At 46.3% G+C, this 24,270-nt stretch overlaps 1 protein-coding gene across 2 annotated transcripts; it reads left to right on the forward strand.

The window, feature by feature from the left end:
- The first annotated feature begins 520 nt into the window (after positions 1–520).
- LOC133385395 (uncharacterized) lies at positions 521–2,972 on the forward strand. 2 transcript variants are annotated; one of them, XR_009762865.1, is made up of 2 exons: positions 521–2,168; positions 2,498–2,587. XR_009762865.1 is itself a non-coding variant. In XM_061628311.1 (2 exons), exons 1-2 carry the CDS (start codon positions 790–792, stop codon positions 2,886–2,888), a joined length of 1,608 nt encoding a protein of 535 aa, XP_061484295.1. In that variant the 5' UTR covers positions 521–789; the 3' UTR covers positions 2,889–2,972. The 2 variants fall into 2 exon arrangements, 1 of the variants encoding a protein (XP_061484295.1); XM_061628311.1 differs by having other exon boundaries at positions 521–2,006; positions 2,498–2,972.
- Positions 2,973–24,270: the final 21,298 nt, after the last annotated feature.

Genomic DNA, 24,270 nt, shown 5'->3' on the forward strand with positions numbered 1-24,270 from the left:
ACTGGCCCAAGGTCACCCAGTGAGCTTCATGGCTATGTGGGGATTTGAACCCTAGTCTCATTTTGTTCTCACAAAATGTGAGATAGTAGGTTAGACTGGCCCAGGCAGGGTTATTCAGTGAGCAAAAATGATGCAACTAGGATCTCTTTTAATTGTGCTATCGACCTGCTTACTTCCACTCTGACTGGGGCATCTTGCAGCATGGGGAAGAGATGGGGGCACATCACAGCTGAAGTTCACCCATATAGGAGCATTATCTCTTGTTTATTATAGAGACGCCTGTTGCAGGTTTTGCTGCTGAGAGCAGCAGTCAGTTAGTGCGGCCACTTGAGTCACAGCTTGTTGATCCTGAGGAGGCAAAACTAGAAAGTGAGGTTCAGAAAGGAGGCCCTGTGCATGAGGAGGAGGAGGGCATGAAGCAGTGCCAGTTGCCCACAGCCACATCTGCAGAACAGCAAGTACCATGGTTTGGCTTTGAGAAAGCTTGTACATTTGTGAGCCAGAGTGGGGAAAATGTTGTTGTACGATGCAATTACTGCCTTCCAAGGATCAAAAATCTGAGATCAGCTGTTTCCTCCTCATCCAATGTGAAGAAACATTTTGAGGTAAGCCTTTGTCATGCTGGTCCTCAAAGAGTGTCCATTGTCTATTTATGTTTAAATTGTGAAGTTCCTCTTCCATTTTTTCTTGGATTCATGCTTTGTTCTTCTTCCTCAGAGGGCACACCCTGAGAAGCTGAGAGCAATTGAAGAAGCAATAAAGGCAAGGAGACGTGGCCTTCCTGAACCAATGCATGACACCCCTCCTCCCAAAATGCTGAAGCAGCAGCAGACAACCCTTGAGAGGTGGGGATCTGGCAGGGAGCCTGTCACCCAGAGCTATCTCGACAGGAGAATCATTGATTTCATTGTAGAGGAGACATTACCACTTCAGACTGTGGACAAACCATCATTCATTAATCTGGTTCGCATTGGACTCCCCAAAGATCTCACCATCATATGTGCCAAGACTCTGAGAGACAGAATTGAGAAGAGAGCATGCGACATGAGAGAAACTCTTGCAAACCGAATGGGTGCTGTGGCATATATAGCAACCACTGCAGATTGTTGGACCAATGGCAAGAAGAGTTACTTTGGGGTAACAGCCCACTGGATCAACCCAACTACCCTGAAACGTGAGGTCGGGGCCTTGGCTTGTAAGCGTCTGAAGGGGTGCCATACATACAATGTCCTTTCAAAAGCATTGCATGATGTACATGTGCAGTACAGGATCCACAACAAAGTTATGTGCACTACTACAGACAATGGCTCCAACTTTGTGAAAGCGTTCAGAGTTTTCATGGCCAAAGAACCAGTGGAAGCTGCAGGCACCAGTGACGATGATGGTGATAACCAGGAGGAGGAGGAGGAGGCTGAGGTGGAGTTTGTGCCTATCTGTGAGATCCTGGACACGGGACCTGAGGCAGAGGAAGAAGCTGCAGACTCAGGAGAGGATTTTGTTTTACCACCACACCAGAGATGTGCTAGCCACACCCTCAACCTTGTGGCAACACAAGACATAGAGGCCATGCTTTCTGACTCCTTCAAAAGTAGTCTTCTTGGTCCTTTCAAGGAACAGTTTCGTTCCTTGATGGGAAAGTGCAGCAAGTTGTGGTCCAAGCAGAACCAGTCAGCACAGATTGCTGAGTATATCCGTGCGCAATGTGGTGTGTATCTGAAGGTACTGAATAAGACCAGGTGGAATTCCACCTTTGATGCGTTGAAGCAACTACATGAGGTCCTGTCAACTGTGCCACTAAAAATGCATGCCATAATGGACCGCTGCTCCTTGTCCAGGATCACAGCTGCTGAGATTGAAGTGGTACAGGAATACACAGAGATTATGGACCCACTAGCCCAGTCCCTAGATATCCTGCAACAGGAGAACGGCATGTTCATGGGGTATTTGCTACCAACACTCTGCAATCTGGACCGCAAGTTAGAAGGACTGGAAAACAAACCTGAGAGGTACACATACTGTTTTCAGCTGCTGAGAGGTGTGCGCGAAGCCCTAAGAAAGCGGTTTGCAGCTATCTGAGAGGACAAGAGGCTTCTTCTGGCAGCCTGCCTACACCCTCGCTTCAAACTAGATTGGCTGGAATCGTGTCAGGCCACCACCCATACCAACAAGTAAGAACATTAGGGAAGCCCTTTGGGTGGATTACTCCAAGGGAAATGTTGTCTCAAGGGAGGCATCAGAGGGCTTAAGGTGGTAGGCAGGGGCTGGGCCTTTTCTTCCTGAGGCTCCTCATCACAACCTTGGCTGCTGCAGGTAATCCTTAAGGGTCTGCTGTGCTGCCCCATGAGTGTGGTGACTTGGTCACCTTCCTACCTTCCATGTCATCATCCACAGGCTCAGGCTGGACCCTGAACCAGGGGACATGACAAGCATCAGGAAATGAAGAGCAGATGATGGTTTCCTAACATATATGTGTTAACATATCCTCTCTCTTTCTTAGATACACAATGGAAGCCTTGTTGAAAGCTGAAATAAAAATGGGTGTACTTAATGAGGACAGTGATCAGTCTTCAGATAAAGACCAGGAAGGAGATGACTTAGAAGATGACTTCTTTAACTTTCTGCCCCAGGGCAAGAAGTCAGCAGTGGACACTGCTGAGGAGGAACTGGTGAGGTACCTGAGGTCTCCCAGCAGGGAAGTGTCATCACTCCATGGCTTTCCACGTGTGCTGCGGTGTTTTTTGCAGCACGACACAGGCATGCCTTCAAGCGCCGCAGTAGAACGCCTGTTCAGTACTGGTGGCAACGTAATGACTGTAAAAAGACATTCCTTGTCTGACATGCTCTTTGAGCATCTTGTTCTTTTGAGACATAACAGAAACATATTATAAAAGCATTTCAAGTGTAAAATTTGATTTCAAGAGTTGGGGTATCTTCATTGCTTGGGGGGATGTGAGATTCTGTTATGCCATTATGTTAATCTTATGGATAATTTTTTTTATTCTACTACCCCCTGTGTGTGTGTGTTTATTTTTAATATTGTTTTAGGCTTCTTAGATGTGCAGCAGCCAAGGCCAGCACCTTGTAGGAGTTTTTTTTAAAAAGGAACTGAAATGTAATTGTAGTGATTACTTTTGAGAAAAGTAAAGTAATCAGTTACTTTCAGAGCAATTGTAATTGTGATGGTAATTACTACTTTTTTGGGCCAAGTAATTGTAACTGTAATTTATTACTTTTTAAAAGTAATCTTCCAAGCTCTGGTAGATATTCATCATACAGGATGTTAGTTAGCCAATTTTGCAGTGGTTGCTATTTGCCTCTCCAAATGTGCTTAGTTAGTAACTGGCAACCTTCAGGGGTAAGCTTATCAGCTTATTTTATCTGGTACTGTAGTTTCATTTCTTGGCCTTAAATATAAATTTTCTTCCTACTGTTTAGAGCTGATGTCTTTTTGATATACTGCAAAGGTGAATTGGAAGAAATAAATAACATTTTGGTTAAGCTATAGCGAAAAGGGTTGATGGGTTTATAGTATGGAGGGTGGCACTGTGTGTGTGTGTGTGTGTACGTGTGAGAGAGAGAGAGAGAGAGAGAGAGTGCTAAACTTCTCTGTTGGACCCACTTCCCTGTAAGTGAGCAAAGGTGAACAACTCAGGTGGGCAAAGTCTACAAAGTTGTCTGTCCTTGCTGTCCTCTCCAGAAAACAATCTATCCCTGTTTGGCATGGTGAAGGGTGGTATTTATTTTAAGGGATTTATACCCTCACCCTTCAACAGGTTCCCAGGAATTGTTGAGTCAGCAGGATTGGAGTTATTTACTGTTCTAACAAAATTAGAGGTAAATGATTGATGCAGTGTATGCTGTTCTTTCCCTCTCCACCCAGCCTCCAAAGTATGTCACAAACTACAGTAGCATATAGTTCATGATAACTGGGCAATGAATACTTCCCCCTCTTCATCTAAATACCCTGAAACTAGAACGGTCTCTCAAATACCAATGAGTTAACATTCAGCAGCACAGCCAGAGAAGTGGCTGAATTATTACAGCTTACAGGGATTGAATGTTTCTCAATAGGACACAGGTGAGCTACATGGAAATGGTATTTTTGCAAACTGCTTGAAAGGGGATGTTCTATGTCAGGGATGCAGAACCTGTGGTATGTTAGGTGTTCCTGGACTACAACTCCCACCATCCCTGACCATTGGCCATACTGGCTGGGGCTCATGGGAGTTGGGAGTCCAACAATACCTGGAGGGGCATAGGTTTCCCACCTTGTCTTAAAGTCAAGAATTGCCAAGTTGGAAGGGACCCTGAAAAGTCTTCCAGACCAATCGTCAATATCATAACAGTAGGTTTTGTGCTGGCCTCTGCCATTAGGTGCCACTCAAAATTGTCAGGCTGTACCTATCCCTAGGTCTTTATTTATTTATTTATTTATTTATTTATTTAAATATTTATTTATTTATTTATTATTTGATTTATATCCCACCCTTCCTCCCAGCAGGAGCCCAGGACAGCAAACAAAAGCACTAAAAACACTTTAAAACATCATAAAAACAGACCTTAAAATACATTAAAACAAAACAACTTTAAAAACATTTTTAAAAAGCTTTAAAGACATATTTTAAGAAGGGTAAAAAACTTTTAAAAAAAGGTTTTCAAAAACATTAAAAAGCAATTTCAACACAGACGCAGACTGGGATAGGTCTTAACAGGCTTGTTGAAAGAGGAAAGTCTTCACAAGGCGCCGAAAAGATAAGAGATGGCGCTTGCCTAATATTTAAGGGGAGGGAATTCCACAGGGTAGGTGCAGCCACACTAAAGGTCCGTTTCCTATGTTGTGCAGAACAGACCTCCTGATATAATGGTATCTGCAGGAGGCCCTCACCTGCAGAACGCAATGATCAACTGGGTATAAGGGTTAAGATGGTTTTTCAGGTATCCTGGTCCCAACCTGTATAGGGCTTTGTACACCAAAACTAGAACCCTGAACTTGGCCTTGCTACCAGAGTAATTGACTTTCATTTTGTGCATGAACACAAGAGCAGGGGGGAACTATTTTATTAAGAGCCCTGCAGGATAAGACTAAAGGTCTATCTACTCCAGCATTCTGTTCCTTACAGTGGTCTAGCAAAATACCTCTGAGAAACCTATAACTAGTGTTTGGGCCAGTGATTCTCAAATGGTGCGCCGGGGCACACTGATGTGCCGCAAGAGGTGGCTAGGTGTGCCGCGAATATTATGAAAGTATATTATTATTAAGATATTTTTATTCATAGTTTAAAATATATTAATATATTTTTAATTTTGTATACACGAAGTGTGCCAGAAAATTTTTATATGTTTTACAGTGCGCCGTGAACCTAAAAAGATTGAGAACCACTGGTTTGGGCAATAGCTATCTTCCCAGTTTAGCTTTTCAGCAATTAGTATTCATTGGGAACCTCTGAACATAGCTCTATGTGGCCATGATAACTGCCATGAATAGACCTCCTTTGGACTTGTCTAATTCTCTCTTAAATCCATCATGGACCCCTTAATCCTCAGAATTCCACACAACATAAACAACAACAAATCCATTAGTCAGATGAGTAAGATCTCTTCATGGAGCTGCAACCAGCCACTGTGAACAATAGCTTAATGAGTGAATGGTCTGATTCTGTAAAGGCAGTTTCCAGTATTCCTATCTAGGGCTGAGATGACCAGCTATGGCCTGGACCTTAACCATAGAATAAAGGAATTCTTAGTCAACAACCTAAGCCTTGCTAATATTGTTGGTTAGATGTGGGGTGGAGGAGCTCAGTACAATCCATTTTTCTGTTAGGAAAGGAGCCACTTTTCCAGGATTTCTTAGCTTGTTCTCTAAACTGTCATTGCCCAGGCTATGGTCTGAAGGCACATGAGGCCTGCACCCTGCTGAAGCTAAGTAGGGTCAGGTCTGGTTACTGCCTGGATAGGAGACTGTGTGGGAACCATAAGTAAGCCACCTTGGGTTTCCATCATGGGAAGAAAGATTGGGGTATAAAAATAATAAATAAATAATAGCCTTCTAAGATTAGTCACGCTCTGCCCTTTTTATATGAAGCTGCTTTTGTGAGCTTGCTGTCTGGGTGGCTATACAAACATAATAGGTTGACCACGAGATGGCAGCAAACACTGTAATATTAATGTCAGCCATTTAAGGCCCACTGTTCTATTCTACCAGGCTAATAGGCTTTGCTCTTCCAGTGCCCTTGCTGGGATAGCCTCAGTAATTCTTGAACAAAAAGAGAAGTACATTGGATTGGTATTGGAAGAAGGCCCTCATGCTCCAAAAAAGCAAATGTTTAAAAAATGGTATTGGATATTTTCTGTTCTATAAATAAATGCAATGAGAAAATTGCAGAATATTATATATCAGATACTAATGCATATGACATATATTTTGTTTAGATGTTTGTGTCTGGTGAATGGACAGACTTTGAGATAAAACTAAAGGATGGAGCAGTACATGGCCACTTGAACTCTTATTCCTAATAAAATGGAGTCAGGGTAACTCTTACCGAAGGAAAGCCTCTAAATAAATTCTTTTACTTCATAAAATGTTTTTGTCCATAGTAGATACTTGTGACCTCAGAAAAACAGTATGTATGTTCCCTAGGTATGGTATAGGCAGACGTGTGTCACCCACAGCATATCTTATACAACTTCTTAACTTCCACGCCTCAGTCCCAGAACGTGTGTTTATCTCAACTAAGACAACACCAAACATCTGAGGGTAGAAGGAATAATTTTAAAGTCATTGTTCCCATCCTTACCCCAATACTAGAAGGGCTTCTAGATCCTGGAACAGTAGAACCCCAGCCTCTGTCAATTTAGCACTGATAAGGCTCAATAGATTTGCATGGAGAATGTTAATAAACAAATGGAAAACCTATGCCTCATTATGTCATTTTCTCCCACGCACCCCCATCATGCATAGAAATGACAAGCTTGTTTCTGACTTTCTTATTCATAAATAGATAACAATTCTGTTCTTGCTAGCTTGAAGCTCATCCTTTCCCACCCTTTCTTGGAGGGGGCATCTGTCTTTAGTCTTGCAGAATTGCCTTTCAAGGCAAGAGCAATGCAAATACTATATTGAGGAAGAACTACATTTTCCCAGTGACAAAAATATATAGTTTTAGTGTTTGAGGAAATGTTATCACCAGAACAGAAACACAAACGCAGAAGAAGTAACATGTTGGGGTTGAGCTGCAACAAATGGAAAACATCTCCATAAATTACTCCATAAAATGATAATCTACAAAGACTGACATGGGATAGTCCTGCCAAATCTGTGTTCATAGGCCTTGACTTCACAAGAGTGATGGCAGGACTACAGTATTAAATAATATTGCCCATATTAACTAGTTGCTAAATTGGGGACTGTGCTATCATGAATGAAATCATAAAGTGGAGCATCCCAATTTTGTGAGAAGTTGTGTTACATTACTATGTCCTACTCCAACTATCCTTGTTAGTCATTTAAGTTTTGAGTGGATAGGGAAAATCACCTGGTTTGATATTTTTGTTAACTTAGTGATATGTGCATACAATTATAAATATTTTACATTGCTTTTTGTTTACAGGTGTAAAACATCAAAGTGATTCACAGCATAATAAACACACCACTATCCAGTAAAAATCAATAACCAGTAATATAATATCAAGAAACTGGTACTAATAGTCAGGGAGCACCTAGATAAACAGGTGTGTCTTCATTTCTTAGCAGAAACACCCCACTATTGGTGTCTGCCTGATCTCAGTGTGTATTCACAACTCTTGATTGTCAGGCGCTGTTTAGTCCATCACTATAAGAAAAAAAAATGTTGATCATACTGTTGAGGATAGAAAATGTGCAGTGATATATAGAGAAAAAAATAACTCTTAGTGTCTACACATTAGACCCTCTTGTTACAGAAACAGTTTTTCCCCTTAGTGCGAAGCTGTAACTTCTATTTTCCCATTCCTCTAGAAGCAAAGTGTGTTGTTGGGTAAAAGCTCTATAACAGAGCTTCCAAGGACATCTTCTGGCCTCATCTCGAGACTGCCCATAATTACTTAGCTCATAACAAGTTCTCCCAGAATGTCAGGAGGCTCTTTTGTTCTTTCAAGTTTTTATGAGACAGTATCTGTCAAACTAATCTACGGAGATAAATCAAACACACAGCCATGGCTATTAAAAGCTGTGAGTGGCTTCTTCCTTTAACCATATATTGGGTCAGTTATAAAGAAAGCATGGAAACATGGGCTGCAGAATGGACAGAAAAATACTTTACTTTCCAAAGGAAGTAAAGATTTCTTAGGTACCATCACCATAGAAAAACATACCAAAATATCAAGTTAACTTAAATGTTAACTTGACATGAAAAATGTTCTGATTGCATGCAGATGTTTCTAAGAAGCAGCATTATAAATGTATTTTGTTCCAAATCAGAATATGCAACAGATTTGCTAACACATGATTTCACTCTTAAACAATGAAGAAGACGTATGGCTCCGATCCTTTCCTGCAGGGGTGATAGACAAATTAAGATGGTCCACCCCCTGAGACCAGTGGAATTCCTGAATGCCCTGGGGGAGTAGATAGAGCAGGTGACCCTGTTGAAGCCCTTGTCACGCTGTGGAAGAGCAAAGTGTGTGGGCTCTTGACACGGTTGCCCCCGTGCGTCCTCTCCAGCATTGTTGAGTCCGGTTTGCACCTTGGTACACCAGTGAGTTAAGGGCAATGAAACAGGCTGGACAACGGCTAGAGCGCAAGTGGCGAAAGATGTGCTGTGAGGCTGATTGGGTGTGAGTAAAACACCATAACTGTGCCTACTGTGTGGCAGTGAGGGCAGTGAAGAAGGCCTACTTCTCTGCCTCCATCACATCCTCAAGTAGCCGTTCAGTGAAGCTTTTCCATATTGTCAGGGATCTGTTGACATCAACTCCAGGAAATGGAGTTTTAGACCCTTTGGAGGCCCACTGTGAATTGTTTGCAAGGCACTTTGAGGGTAAAGTTGCTTGCCTTCGTAGCAGTCTTGATGTCCCATCCACATCTACTGTAGTCCCCAATGAGGTGTCCAGTGCAACATTTGCTGCAACTTCTTGGGAACAGTTTTTGTAGATGCGGCCTGATGATGTAGACAAGGTGCTTGCGATGATGCGGCCAGCAATGTGTCCCCTCCACCCTTGCCCTTCTTGCCTTATTAAAACTTGCCAAGGGGGTTTAACCAAGCGGATTCAGGGTGTGGTCAACGCATCATTGTGGGAGGGAGTGGTTCCAGCCAGCCTGAAAGAGGTGGTGACCACTCCAGAGAAAGCCCACCCTGGATCCATTGGTCTGCAACAATTACCAACCGGTCACAAATACCCCCTAGGGAAGGTGATTGAGAGGGTTGCGGTAGAGCAATTGCAAGTACTCTTGAATGAAATAGATTATCTTGACCCATTCCAGTCTGGCTTCAGGCCTGGTTATGGGACAAATCAGCCTTGGTCCTCCTGATGGATGACTTTTATCGGGAGAAGGACAGGGGAGTGCGACCCTGTTACTCTTACTTGATCTCTCAGTGGCTTTTGATACCATTGACCATGGCATCTTTCTGGGCTGAATTGGGTATTGGAGGCACTGTTTTATAGTGGTTCTGATCCTATCTCCAAGGTTGTTTTCAGAGAATAGCATTGGGTGATTATCTTTCAGCCCCCTGGCAGTTGTGCTGTGGGGTGCCTCAGGGTACTATCTTGTTCCCCATGCTGTTTAACATCTATATGAAGCCCTTGGGAGTGGTCATCAGGAGATTTGGCGCGAGGTGTCAGCAGTACAGTGATGATACCCAGCTCTGTTTCTCTGTAACATCTGAATAAGGAGAGGCTGTGCAAGCCCTGGACCGCTGCCTGGACTCGGTGGTGCTCTGGATGAGGGCCAATAAACTTAGTCAGAATCCTAGCAAGATGAAGGCATTGTGGGTTGGTGGTTCCTGAGTTCAGATAATTGGTCGGTTGCCTGCTTTGGATGGGGTCGTACTCCCTCTGAAAGAGCAGGTCCGCAATCTGGGGGTGCTCCTGGATTCATCTTCGTCACTAGAGGTGAACTCAGTGGCTAGGAGTGCCTTTTACCAGCTTCGGCTGGTAAGACAGCTGCGGCTGTTTCTGGACCAGCATAGCCTGACTACTGTTGTCCACGCACTGGTAATCTCCAGGCTGGATTACTGTAATGTGATCTATGTGGGGCTGCCCTTGAGGTTGGTCTGGAAGCTGCAGCTGGTGCAAAATGTGGTGGTGAGACTGCTCACTGGGGCAGGGTATCACCATGTCACCCTACTGCTGAAAGAATTGCACTGGCTGCCCATTTGCTACTGGGCCAAGTTCAAGGTTCTAGTTTTGGTGTACAAGGCCCTATACAGCTTGGGACCAGGATACCTGAACAATTGCCTTATTCCTTATATACCCAGTCGATCACTGTGCTCTGCAGGTGAGGGCCTCCTGCAGATACCATCTTATCAGGAGGTCCATTCTGTGCAACATAGGAAACGGACCTTTAGTGTGGCTGCACCTACCCTGTGGAACTCCCTACCCTTAAATATTAGACAGGCGCCATCTCTGTTATCTTTTTGGCGCCAATTGAAGACCTTCCTCTTTCAAGAAGCATTTTAAATTGAGACCTTATCCCAGTCTGCATCTGTGTTGGGATTGCTTTTTAATATGTTTTTAAACCTTTTTTTTAATGTTTTTAACTTTTTTTAAAAAAGATGTCTTGAAAGCTTTAAAAAAATGTTTTTAAAGGTGTTTTGTTTTAATGTATTTTAAGGTCTGTTTTTATGATGTTTGAAAGTGTTTTTAGTGCTTTTGTTTGCCGCCCTGGGCTCCTGCTGGGAGGAAGGGCGGGATATAAATCAAATTATAAATATATAAATAATAAGGGTGCCACACTGCAGTCATTGAGTCACTGCAAGGCTCAAAATCTTACTGCGAACATTATCTTAAGGGTGGGTACTTGAACAGTCCTGTTGATTTCCAAGGGGGGGGCATTAAGCATGTTTATTGAGATTAATGGTATTGGGAGCATTAATGGTATTGGGAGCATTCCAACTGTCCCTGCTTACTCCTACCTGACCCTAGTAAATTGCTGTCCCTCTTTTGCCTTTGGTTAGAAAAAGGTATTTCATTTGCCACTCTTCACACTTCTATCATTTTTCCTCTTACTGGATAATTTGATAGTAAGTGTAGTAAATATGTTTTCTAGCTCTCTGTAGCTCTTAATGAGGTACAAATTAGATCAAGTGACCATCAACAATGTCCCCATAATCTCAGGACTATGGCACTGTGGTGGGTTCTTTGTGGGGCTACTTTTGGAAGCTGTTGGAAATCTTCAACTGCTGAAGAACACAGTGACCTCTTCTTGATACAGCGGTAGGTTGTCAGAAGTACATTGTACATTGTACATTGCATCTGTATCCATTATCCATTATCTCCAAGGATAATCCAGGTTGCCAGTTTTTAATCTGGAAAGCCCCAAATAGCCTGTGTCCTAAATACCTTAGATCTGGGTTGTTTCTTCCCTTATGTCCCATTTGCAATCTCTTGAGAGTACCCGCTTGATTATTCCACTTTGTGTGCCAAAGTTCAAAACTACATTGGAACACAGAGTCATTCTTGGTGGGGTTGCCCAACAATGATGGTAGTTTCTTTCCCTTGGAGGCATATGGCCCTGAGACTAATTTAATGTGGCTCTCAAATTAATTTCATGTGACTGGCAAGGAAGGGGAAACTGAGGGGGAAGGATAGCAGAGAGAGATAAGGGATGGCAGAAAGAGAAAGAGGAGAGAAAGAGATAGGAATGGAGAGGAAAAAATGAGGCACTCTGCTCACTTTGGGCTCTAGATGCTGGCAAGTGACACCCCCCGCCCCAGATTAGCCCTGAGGAAATGTGGTTCAAAATGGTTCCCCATAGATTTAAAGCACAAGACCTCCCCCAAAGAATCTTGGGAACTATAGTTTGTTCAAGGTGCTAGGAATTGTGAGGGGTAAATTACAGCTCCTAGGATTCTTGGGGGGGGTGGAACTATGTGCTTTAAATGCATGGAATGTACACAGCCCTAGACTCACCAAGCCACAGTTTGAATCTCTTTTGGAAGTGAGGCAACATTTAGTCAATCATTTAGATTAATTAATTAAAAAACTTTGGTCAATGTGTTCTCCCAATTAATTTGGAAGCAGTTTTTAAAAAAAAGTAATTATTTTGAATAACATAAGAAGAGACCTGCTGGATCAAACTAAAGGGCATATAGCCTTTTGTTCCTCACAGTGGTCATCCAGCTGCCTGTGGGAAATCCACAAGCTGGAAATGTGAGTAGGGATAAGTGAGAGTTTTGCTTCTTTCAGGTTTGCTACTGGATTATTCAAAAGTTCACATGCTTGCCCTGTGTGCAAAGTGAGCATGCTTGCTAGGATCTCAGCAGATTTCCCCTTACACCGGATTTCCCCAACAGTGGATTTCACGGCAGGGAAGGAAGGGGTGCACGAGCCGCAAAAATGTAGGCCCTGCACGGAGAGGGCAGGAAAGAGAGGAGGAAGAGACCAGAGTTGGGGGGAAGGGACAAGCACAGGAAGCCTCCCTTGGCCCAGGTGGCAGTGGAGAGAGCAAGTCTGTTCCTGCCCATTTAGAAGAGAAGCTGCAGACATGGTAGCACCGCTTACAGCAGTAAGCACCTGTCACGTTCCCTCAATCCCCAAGGAAGATGACCAGGGGAAGGGTGACGGCATGGCTCCCGAAGTGGGTCCACCATGGCCTGACTGTTTCCAGGAGTGTGCATGTACCATGGCAGGGAGGGGGGAGCTGGGATGTGTATCAGGGCTGAGCCAGCTTTCTGTTTCTCCTAGTTGCCTGTTGCTACGAAGCTGCCTTCTCCTCACGCACAAAACCCAGGCCAGCTAGAGATGCTGCTGCCGCCGCCACCAATTAGGAAACTGGGGGTGGGAGAGGTCTGGCCCAGTCTGCACCTCAGCAGAGCCTGGGTGGAGGCTGTTGGTGGGCTGCATTGGAAGATGGGACTGGGACTGCCGGGTGGGCTTGTAGGGGTGTGGAGGCTGCACAGTAGTGCTAGTGAATCGAACTGACTTCCGGTTCCGGTCACGAGCACGGCAAGTAACATTTACATTCCCTCTCTCCTCCCTCGACCAAATGCCTTGATTAAATACCTTAAGTTTTAGTGATTTACAGCTCTCTGACCTCCAAAATCACTAAAACCTTTCCAGTGATAAGGATAGGACATATGTGAAAACAATCTTACAGCGCTTATCTTCCACACTGCTGAGCCGCCCAGCACGTCAGCATACCCTGATTTATGTTCGGGGGGAGCAACAAAAGCTTACTATCTCTCCTTTGATAAAGACTCGCTGTAGCTGCAGATTTAAACCCTGCAACAACTAAAGCCTTTACTGGCTCCAGATACGACCTCCAGAACACCTATTCCTTCGACCGTACACCTCAGTAAAATGGTGCTTACAAGAAGGAGGTGCAAGGACCTAGGGCTAGACCCTGGAACCCAAGTAATGCAGGAAACACTTACCTCATCTTCCCAAGCTAAAATTACTCAATTTTTCCCTATTAAACAGGGCAGCACTGAATCTGGAGAGCCACCCCAGGGCTTCTCCGTGACATCAGAACCGGCATGGGACTGGTCTTTGGACTATAAGAGTCCTTACTGGGGCCAAACAGAGAGCCCCTCCCCGACTAATCTAGCGGAGGAAATAGAGATGGCTGAGCATCGTACTGCCACCCCAGCTGGAGAACTTCCTTACAGCGATGTGGCAGAAATGCCAAATGACACTATCGGATAGGGAAGTGCTGGAGTAGTCAAGGCTCAGGGGAGGGAATACTACCACTCCCCCACAAGTAAGGATGCCTCCTTGGCGGGCTGGACCTTTCTGTTGGTGGAAGAAGTAGATCGTATCAAATCCTACTTGGAGGAAACAAATAACCTATTAACCACCCTGGTAACTGCAAGTGGTCTAAAAATTGGAGTAAATAAAGGGGCGCCCTCCCAGCAGCCGACTGTCCCTACCAATTTTGGATACAGGGGGGAAATGACTGTCTGCTGCTCCACCATTACAGGAGCGCCCAAAAAGACCAGCCCCTTGGAACCGCGGGGCAAAAAAGTCCAGGGGAACAAAACTAAGAAGTCCAAAAACTTTAAAAACCTTAAATTCCCCCACTATAAAAAAATGGACTATAGACCACTTTTTAAACTCCTATCTATGATGACCCAGCAAATTCAAAAATTGCAAGCCTCTCAAACAACAAAGTTAATGCAAGACTCGGCTCCGCTGGAGATAACAGCCTTGGTCGCCCTGTATGATGACCTTTGTCGGGAGAGGGACAGGGGGAGTGTGACCCTGTTGATTCTCCTTGATCTCTCAGCTGCTTTTGATACCATCGACCATGGTATCCTTCTGGGAAGGCTCACGGAGTTGGGAGTTGGGGGTAATGCTTGGCAGTGGCTCCGCTCCTACTTGGTGGGTCGTCAACAGAAGGTAGTGCTTGGGGAACACTGCTCGATACCCTGGACTCTCCATTGTGGAGTCCCACAGTGATCGGTACTGTCCCCCATGCTTTTCAACATCTATATGAAGCCGCTGGGTGCAGTCATCAGGAGTTTTGGAGTGCGTTGTCACCAGTACGCTGATGACACACAACTCTATTTCTCCTTTTCATCTTCCTCAGGTGAGGCTGTTAACGTACTAAACCGTTGCCTGGCCGCGATAATGGATTGGATGGGAGCTAACAGACTGAAGCTTAATCCAGACAAGACCGAGACGCTGTTAGTGAGTGCCTTCTCTGCCCAGATGGTGGATGCTCACCCTGTTCTGGACGGGGTTACACTCCCCTTGAAAGAACAGGTTCGTAGCTTGGGAGTTCTTATCGACTCTTCCTTGTCTCTTGAGGCTCAGGTAGCCTCAGTGGCAAGGAATGCTTTCTACCATCTCCGATTGGTAGCCCAGCTACGTCCCTATCTGGACAGTGACGACCTCGCCTCAGTCGTTCATGCTCTGGTAACTTCTAGATTGGACTACTGCAATGTGCTCTACGTTGGGCTGCCCTTGAAGACAGTTCGGAAACTACAGTTAGTCCAGAATGCAGCGGCCAGATTGTTGACGCGGACAAGAAGGTCTGCTCATATTACACCCATTCTGGCTCGTCTGCACTGGCTTCCTATTTGTTTCTGGGCTAAATTCAAAGTGCTGGTTTTGACCTATAAAGCCTTACACGGCATGGGACCGCAATACCTGGTGGAGCGCCTCTCCCAATATGAAACTACCCGTACACTGCACTCAACATCTAAGGCCCTCCTCCGAGTACCATCCCATCGAGAAGCTCGGAGGGTGGTGACTAGAAATAGGGCCTTTTCGGTTGTGGCTCCCGAACTATGGAATGGTTTTCCCAATGAGGTGCACCTGGCGCCGACGCTGCTATCTTTTTGGCACCAGGTGAAAACCTTTTTATATTCCCAGGCATTTTAATGCGTATTATTATATGTATTGTTGTATTTTGTTACTGTTTGATTATTTTTGTTTACCTTTGTTGGTTTGATTCTATTGTTTTATTGTATTTATATATTCCTGATTGCTTTATTTTATGTACACCACCCAGAGAGCCCTTGGGCTTAGGGTGGTATATAAATTAAATTAAATAATAAAATAATAAATAATAATAACAAAAGGAATAAAAGAAGCCCCTTCAGTCTTGGATTCCGTACCAACTCTCACGTCGAGCTCCTCTCTTTCCAGTCAAAACCAAAGCAGAGAACATAAGGCGCCAATGCTTCCCTCAGCAAAAACCAAACAGACGGGCACAGCAAGCTCGACCTGGAGTCTCTCCTTAACTCCAGATAAGCTGGTGTTTGAGTATCCTGCGAAACAACTCAACACTAAAGCCCAGCTTGACCAAAAGCATCCTCTTGTGATCCTGATGAAATCCATCTTCCCAGGATGGTTCCATCCAGATTATATAACTCACGTCACCCCTCTAGCTATAAATTACACTTTAAAACGCTCAATAATCTCCTTCTCAGACTTGATACACATCAAAAGAATATATGCCAACAGAGAGAGCCTCCTTAAATATGGCATTACAGTTAGGAGATTGTTTACAAACAATGCTCCCCCACAGCAGTTGTTGCAATGTCTACCAAGGACAAACATCTCTAAAGCCCATGAGAATGGGATAGATCGCTCACCCCCGTTGGAAACACCTGCAATTTCTCCGCGAGAGCAGAGAGTGCCAGAATGCCCATTATCTTCTGTAATAACTGAATTCGCCCCTGAAGAAGCCCAGCTAATCGAGGTTTTCAAAGAATTACCTAATAATGAGCAGGAAAATATAATAATACGACTTGAACGCCTCAAATTTCTATTGAGCAACCTGCAAAAGGAGTCCCACCTACAAGTCATCGCAGACAAACCATCGTCCCTGGCGGCCAGACAGCCTTCTAGCCCCCCTCGGGAGGGTTCAAATATTGCCGGGGAGTCCTGGATAACGGTGGATACATTGGACTGTGAGGATCCACATTCATCAGGCGACTGGGCAACGCAGCATTCAAACTTGAGCTCCCGTTTTGATACCTCACCAACTGATGCGAATGTTTGGCCTACACCCCTGATGCGGTCTCCTCCTAAGATTGGCACTGCTATGTGACCAAATGAGGCCCCTGAGCATTCAAAACTAGACCCCGCCCCCATGGCCTTTACAACTTGCTCCCCGAAGGATGTAGTTCACTACTCATCCTCTTTTGTGAGCCTTTTGTCATTGGACATAGCCGGATGGAGGAACAAGATAAACAATCAAGAGTTTCTTGACTATCTCCAACTTTTCCAAATTATTTGCCTACAAGAAACCTGGCTCTTAGACCCCGCTGCCCCCTCTCTACAGGGATATAAAGTGTGGGAGAAACCTGCAAAAAAGACCTTTGCCAAGGGCCGGGGGAGTGGGGGCCTGGCAACTCTGGTCACTACAGCTATGAATATTCATGTAGCTACCCCATCGGGCACTTCCCCAGATATTTGCTTAACATTAACCTTTTCCATTCCGGGCTTACCTCACATCATTTGCCTCAATGTATATTTCCCCCCTGTGTCACATGGCTGTTCATCGCCCATGTTGCGGGAAATGGAGGCTTACATTGAAGGCTTGTTAAGTCAATATCCTTCTCACCAGCTGCTTATCTGTGGTGATTTCAACGCTCGAATAGGCCCCACTAAGATTCTTGGCATCGATCCCTGGCCTGCCACAGTACCTGTAACTCAGTTTGAGAGACTATCATGGGACAAAACAGTTAATAGAAATGGGCAAGCACTGGTAAAATGGCTAGCCAATTTTCAGCTCTTGTGCCTAAATGGCTCAGCGCTCGACTCCTCTGGGGGCTTCTTCACCTACATCACAGATAAAGGGGCGAGTGTTGTGGATTATTTCCTGGGCTCTCTAACCTTGGGCCTCTTGATCAAGGAAGTCTCTGTTGATTTCCGAGCTGATAGTGACTATCTCCCACTTAGGCTATTGTTAAATACAACTCACCAGATATCACACCTGCCCCCAAACCCCCTTGTGGGCTGCCTCTTCGGCGTCACCCGACTCTAATGGTCGATCTCCATAGGCTTTAACGTTTCCCAGCACTTGCAGACTCAGCCTATGTTAGATGTTCGCCAGTTAGCTGTGGCTAGCCTGTTAACCATTCATAACTTTTACAGACAGATCGTAGAAGGTTTGAAATCCCTGGTAACCACCCATGGTCATAAAAAACAGCTAGCAAACTGTCGGAAGGCAGAGCTGGGGTCCCAATCCCGGGGAGCTGGATCCCGGAGAGTTGGGAGAAGAGTATTCGGATGGATGGCAGAGGGAAGGGGGAGGAACTTCCCCCCTTTGGAGCGAAGACGAAACAGAGGAACTGCCAGTGATAAGGTCGCTTAGCAATGGGGAGCCTGAGCCCTCCCTGGACATTCTCACACCTCCCCCTCTTTCAGGCTCAGAGCAAGAGGGGGAAGAGGGAGGGCTGCTCACAGCCGAAAAGCGGGGAGGCAGTTTACCATCAGCCCCTCCCCTATCCCCCATCCTGGAATCGGAACTTCAGAAGAGGAAGGGGTGATGCTTCCCCCCTCACCGCGCACACGCAGACAGCTGAAAAGACAGGAGAGAAGGGGGGGAAGGCGGGCAGTACCTGAGGGGCAGTTAAGGAGGAGCGAAAGATTGCGCGCCCGTTTGGCCCCTTCTTAAAGAACAGGCGGGAAGAAGTCCCTTGCTCTGTCAACTTTCTCCCAATGCCGCAGGACCTGTATCCCTGTATTGATTCATGAGAAAACGCAGTCTTTGTTTGGACATTACCCTAATAAAACACGAATTAACTACAATCGTTGGTCTGGTTCCTGAGTCACATCCTGGGCCTGACAGCTTGACAGAGCCACCTAAATCACCCTCAACGCTCTCTTCACTTGACTGGGACAAGATGTCAAAGGGAGCAGCGGGGGGGGACGAACCCCACTTCTGAGACGGAAGAAGTGGAACTCCTGAGGACTAAGGTAGCTGATTTGCAGACGGATGTTCAAGCCCTGCTAGCAGCAGTCAAGGCGCTGAAGACGGATAATCAAACCTTGAAGGCCACGATAGACCAGATGCGAACAGCCCCTCCAGCTGCCGTAATAAAGGTTCCCATTGGATTGCCCCCAAAATACGCGGGACAAAGTGATCAGTTGGCAACCTTCGTGGCTCAATGTGAGTTATATCTGGATGTCAGGCACACGGAATTTCCAGACGATGGGGCTAAAGTAGCTTTCGTGATTAGCCTCCTGGAGGGAGAAGCTGCAAAATGGGTGACTCCGTATCTCGTGAGAAAGGATACTGTGTTAGGAAGGTACAGAGGATTTATACAGGAGATGACCGAGATGTTTCAAGACCCGCAAAGGGCTGAAACAGTAGCGCGGCAACTAGGCGCTCTGAAGCAAGCTAAAGGGACTGTTTCCGAGTACACTAACGCTTTTAAAATTCTGTCCCAGGAAACTGGTTACAATGACGCCGCCCTGATGTTTATGTACCGGAGTGGATTAAATGCTGAAATCCTGGATGAGTTGGCCAGGACCTCCCCCCCCCACTGACCTACCAGGGCTCATCCGGCTATGCCTACAGATAGATCACCGGATGGAAGGAAGGCGCCTGGAAAGGAAGCAGGAGGTCCCGAGATACTCAGCCTCGGCATCCCGCAACAAGACCCTTCCCACTACAGGGATGGCAGGTAATGCAACTGAGGGACAGGGAGGGGCTAGGCCAAGACTGTCGGAAGAAGAAAAGGAAAGATGACGCCGGGAACGTTTATGCTTTTATTGTTCAAAGCTGGGCCATGTGGCCAGAGACTGTGGACTGAAAGGGGGGAAAGCCGAGCCGTCGGGAAACTAGAACACCCAGTCCACGTGCAGGCCGGTGGACTGGGGGCAGCGTTGTATAAAGGCCCCCCAACGATCCAACCTCCCTCAAAGGGGGTGTTGGTCTTGCCTATTCGGATTACAACTTCCAGAGGAGTGGTGTTTAATTCCACTGCCTTAATTGACAGTGGAGCCTCCACAAATTTTATTGATGCAAAGTTAGTCAAGCGTCATGGAATTTCCCGGTGGAAACTGGATGCTCCCCTAGCTGTGGAGACTATCGATGGGAGACCCCTGAAGTCAGGAGGGGTGACACAAGCCACGGAGGAAGTGAAACTTCAAATCCCTGGGCACGAAGAGTTCATTTCGCTATACGTGTCAGATCTCTCGAACTTTGAGGTGATTCTGGGAATGCCCTGGCTAGCAAAGCATGAACCCAAAATAAGTTGGAAGGAGGCGGTGGTGTGGTTCACCTCACAGTATTGCCAGGAGAACTGTCAACCTGAAGGAATCAAGAACACCTTAGCGGGGGCAGTGCAAGAGATCGAGCAAGTGACCCTGCCGCCAAAGTATGAAGAATTCAAAGATGTGTTTGATGAAAAAGAGGCAGAGACTTTACCCCCCCACCGCCCTTACGACTGTGCGATTGATCTAGTGCCAGGAGCCAGCATCCCATCAGGGAGAATCTACTCTCTCACAGAGAATGAGAGGGAGGCCCTGAAGGAATTCCTGGAGGCGAGGATTCATACACCCCTCACAATCCCCTGCTGGAGCGCCACTATTGTTTGTGAAAAAGAAGGGGGGAACTCAGACCCTGTAACGACTATCGCGCATTGAACCAGATCACCATCCCCAACAGCTACCCGCTGCCCCTGATCTCAGAGTTGCTGGACCGACTGCGCTCTGCAAAAATCTTCACGAAGTTGGATTTGAGAGGAGCGTACAATCTGATCAGAATGAAGGAGGGAGATGAATGGAAAACAGGATTCTTGACCGCTTACGGACAGTATGAATACCTGGTCATGCCGTTCGGGCTTTGTGGAAGTCCAGGAATTTTTCAAAAATTCATGAACGACGTGTTTAGAGACTTGTTGGACACGTATGTAATCTGTTACTTAGATGATATCCTGGTGTTCTCAAAGAACCAGGAAGACCACGACCAGCATGTGAAGACGGTGTTGAAGAGACTGAGAGAAAATCACCTGTATGCTAAATTAGAGAAATGTGGATTTGACCTCAAGTCTCTAGACTTCCTTGGATATCGAATCTCAGCGGAAGGCGTGGAGATGGACCCAGGGAAAGTAAGCTGCATATTGGACTGGGGCCAACCTGTCACCAAAAAAGATGTACAACGGTTTTTGGGGTTTGCCAATTATTACAGAAAGTTCATTCCAGGGTTTTCCAAATTAACAGCTCCTCTGACTGACTGTTTAAGGGGGAAGAAGACGTTTCAATGGACAGAGAATGCCACCGAGGCCTTTGAGGAGCTGAAGAGAAGGTTTGCTACTGAGCCCATTCTGCGCTTTGCTGATCCGAACCGCCCTTTCGTAGTGGAAGCAGATGCTTCAGATTTTGCCATCGGGGGGGTCCTGCTACAATTAGACCAAGAAGGGAAGGAGCTGCACCCCTGTGGGTACTTCTCTCGGAAGTTAAAGCCTGCGGAGAAGAACTACACAGTTTGGGAGAAGGAGCTGCTGGCCATCAAGGACTCTTTTGAAAACTGGAGACAATACCTAGAGGGGACCTCTCATCGAATTGAAGTGCGCTCTGACCACAAGAATCTTGAAAGCCTCCAAACAGCCAGAAAGCTGAATCAGAGACAGATAAGATGGTCCCAGTTCTTCACTAGGTTTAACTTCCAGATTACTTACCATGCCCAAGCCAAAAACCAGAGAGCGGATGCCTTATCCAGACAGCCACAATACAAAGAAAGTGAATCCGAGGACCAGCCTCAGTACGTAATCCCGCCAGAGAAATTAACGTTGGGAGTATGCCAGCCTTCATGGGAAGAGGAACTCAAAAAGGCACAACAAGAAGATGCAGACATGCTAAAATATCAGCAGGAGACGGGACAAGGTCAAGACTCAGAAGTAACCTTTCACTGGAGAAATGGACTGTTATGGTTCAAAACCGCCAGATATGTGCCAGAAGGGGAACTAAGGCTCAGAATCCTACGCCAGTGTCATGATTCCATCACAGCGGGACACTTTGGGATTTACAAGACCATTCAGAACGTGGCCAAGGACTTCTGGTGGCCTAAAATGCGTCGGGATATTGAGAGTTATGTAAAGTCCTGCTCTGTCTGTCTGCAGACAAAAACACAAACAGGGACACCAGCAGGACTGTTACAACCGTTGCCTGTCCCACACGAACCCTGGAAGGACCTCTCCATGGATTTTATAACTGATCTATCCAAGTCCCAAGGAATGACAGCCATCTTAGTAGTGGTGGATCTACTTACCAAAATGGCACACTTTCTTCCTTGTGCAGGGGCCTTAGAGGCTAAAGAAACGGCCAAGTTATTCATAGAAGAAGTCTACCGGCTGCAGGGATTGCCAAACAGCGTAGTCTCAGACCGAGGAACTCAGTTCACAGCCAAATTTTGGAGAGCAATGTGGAAACAGTTGCAGACGGAATTAAAACTCTCCTCCGCCCATCACCCCCAGACAGATAGGCAGACGGAACGCTTGAACGCCGTTTTGGAAAGATATTTACGAAGTTATGTGTCCTATCAACAGACTGACTGGGTATCATATTTGCATTTTGGAGAGTTCGCCTACAACAATTCTCTGCACTCCAGCACTCAACAAACCCCATTCTTCGCTAATTATGGATTCCATCCTAAAGTCTTTCCAAGCAGCTCAGAAGGAATGCTGGTACCGGCAGCTGAGAACTTCCTTAAGGAATTGCAAGCGGCGCAACAGACACTGAAACAGCAGTTAAACGAAGCCAAAACGGAGTACAAGCGAGTTGCTGACCTGCACAGGAAGGAGGGCCCCCCCCTTCAACCGGGAGACCAGGTATGGCTGTCCACCCGCTTCCTCCAGATGCCGGGCAAATGTAGAAAATTACAAGACAAGAGGGTGGGTCCTTTCGAAATAGAAACTCAAATCAATCCCGTGGCGTACCGACTGAAGCTGCCTGACACGTTTAAAATACATCCTGTGTTCCATCGATCCCTCTTAACGAAAGCCGCCCCTCCCAGTGAGTTACGGCCAGAGGAACCTCCCGGAGCTCCACTCCTGGTAAATGAGCAGCTTGAGTTTGAAGTTGAGGAGATCTTAGATTCCAGGATCAGACGCCACAAGCTGCAGTACTTGATTCACTGGAAAGGCTATGGGGTGGCTGACAGATCATGGGAAGATGCAGCTGATGTGCATGCTCCAGAATTGGTAAAACTTTTCCATCAACGTTTTCCCCACCGTCCCAAGCCAGACAAGGGGAGGGGGGCACAGCCTGGGAGGGGGGATGGTGTCGGAAGGCAGAGCTGGGGTCCCAATCCCGGGGAGCTGGATCCCGGAGAGTTGGGAGAAGAGTATTCGGATGGATGGCAGAGGGAAGGGGGAGGAACTTCCCCCCTTTGGAGCGAAGACGAAACAGAGGAACTGCCAGTGATAAGGTCGCTTAGCAACGGGGAGCCTGAGCCCTCCCTGGACATTCTCACGCCTCCCCCTCTTTCAGGCTCAGAGCAAGAGGGGGAAGAGGGAGGGCTGCTCACAGCCGAAAAGCGGGGAGGCAGTTTACCATCAGCCCCTCCCCTATCCCCCATCCTGGAATCGGAAACTTCAGAAGAGGAGGGGGTGATGCTTCCCCCCTCACCGCGCACACGCAGACAGCTGAAAAGACAGGAGAGAAGGGGGGGAAGGCGGGCAGTACCTGAGGGGCAGTTAAGGAGGAGCGAAAGATTGCGCGCCCGTTTGGCCCCTTCTTAAAGAACAGGCGGGAAGAAGTCCCTTGCTCTGTCAACTTTCTCCCAATGCCGCAGGACCTGTATCCCTGTATTGATTCATGAGAAAACGCAGTCTTTGTTTGGACATTACCCTAATAAAACACGAATTAACTACAATCGTTGGTCTGGTTCCTGAGTCACATCCTGGGCCTGACACAAACCCAAGGTCATGGTATGACGTAGAGTGTAGAGCTAAGAAAAAAGAAATACAGGCCCATATGAGGTTGGTATCACGTGATCCATCACCTGAGATGATCGAGCCTCTGATCCAAATCAAAAAGCAATATAAGGCCCTGTTAAGGGATAAGAAGCAGGCCTTCATTGCCGAAAATTGGCGTGCACTCGGCCTTGCCTCATCTCAAAATAAGGATGCAGAATTTTGGAGAATAGTTCACGAGGGACTTTCACAGAATCCTTATGTTAATATCCCCCCATCCTTCCGGATACCTGGGTGGTGCATTTTTGCGCCATCTTTAAGTCCCTTACCCCTCCCCCCCTAGCCCCCAGGAAGGCCTGCCCCCTGTTTCCTTACCAATCTGCCCCCCCGTTTCTTGTCTTGAGATCGAGGAGTTAATAGCAACTCTTAGCCCGGGTAAGGCTCCTGGGGAGGACATGCTTCCACCGGAGATTTATCTGGTGGAAGCCTCTTGGTGGACCCCTATTTTAGCAACTCTTTTCTCAGCGATTAATTCTACTGCCAACATCCCAAGGGGATGGCGTACTAGTATCATAGTTCCGATATATAAAAAGGGGGATCCTACCGATCCCAGAAACTACAGGCCGATCAGCCTTCTAAATGTAGCCTCTAAACTGTATGCCTGCTACCTATTGAACAAACTTTTGCAATGGGACGCCCACAACAAGATAATCCATCAAGAGCAAGCAGGCTTCCGGAAAGGAAGAAGCACCATAGACCA

Source organism: Rhineura floridana, chromosome 5 (assembly GCF_030035675.1).
Source record: "Rhineura floridana isolate rRhiFlo1 chromosome 5, rRhiFlo1.hap2, whole genome shotgun sequence".
Taxonomy (NCBI): Eukaryota; Metazoa; Chordata; class Lepidosauria; order Squamata; family Rhineuridae; genus Rhineura; species Rhineura floridana.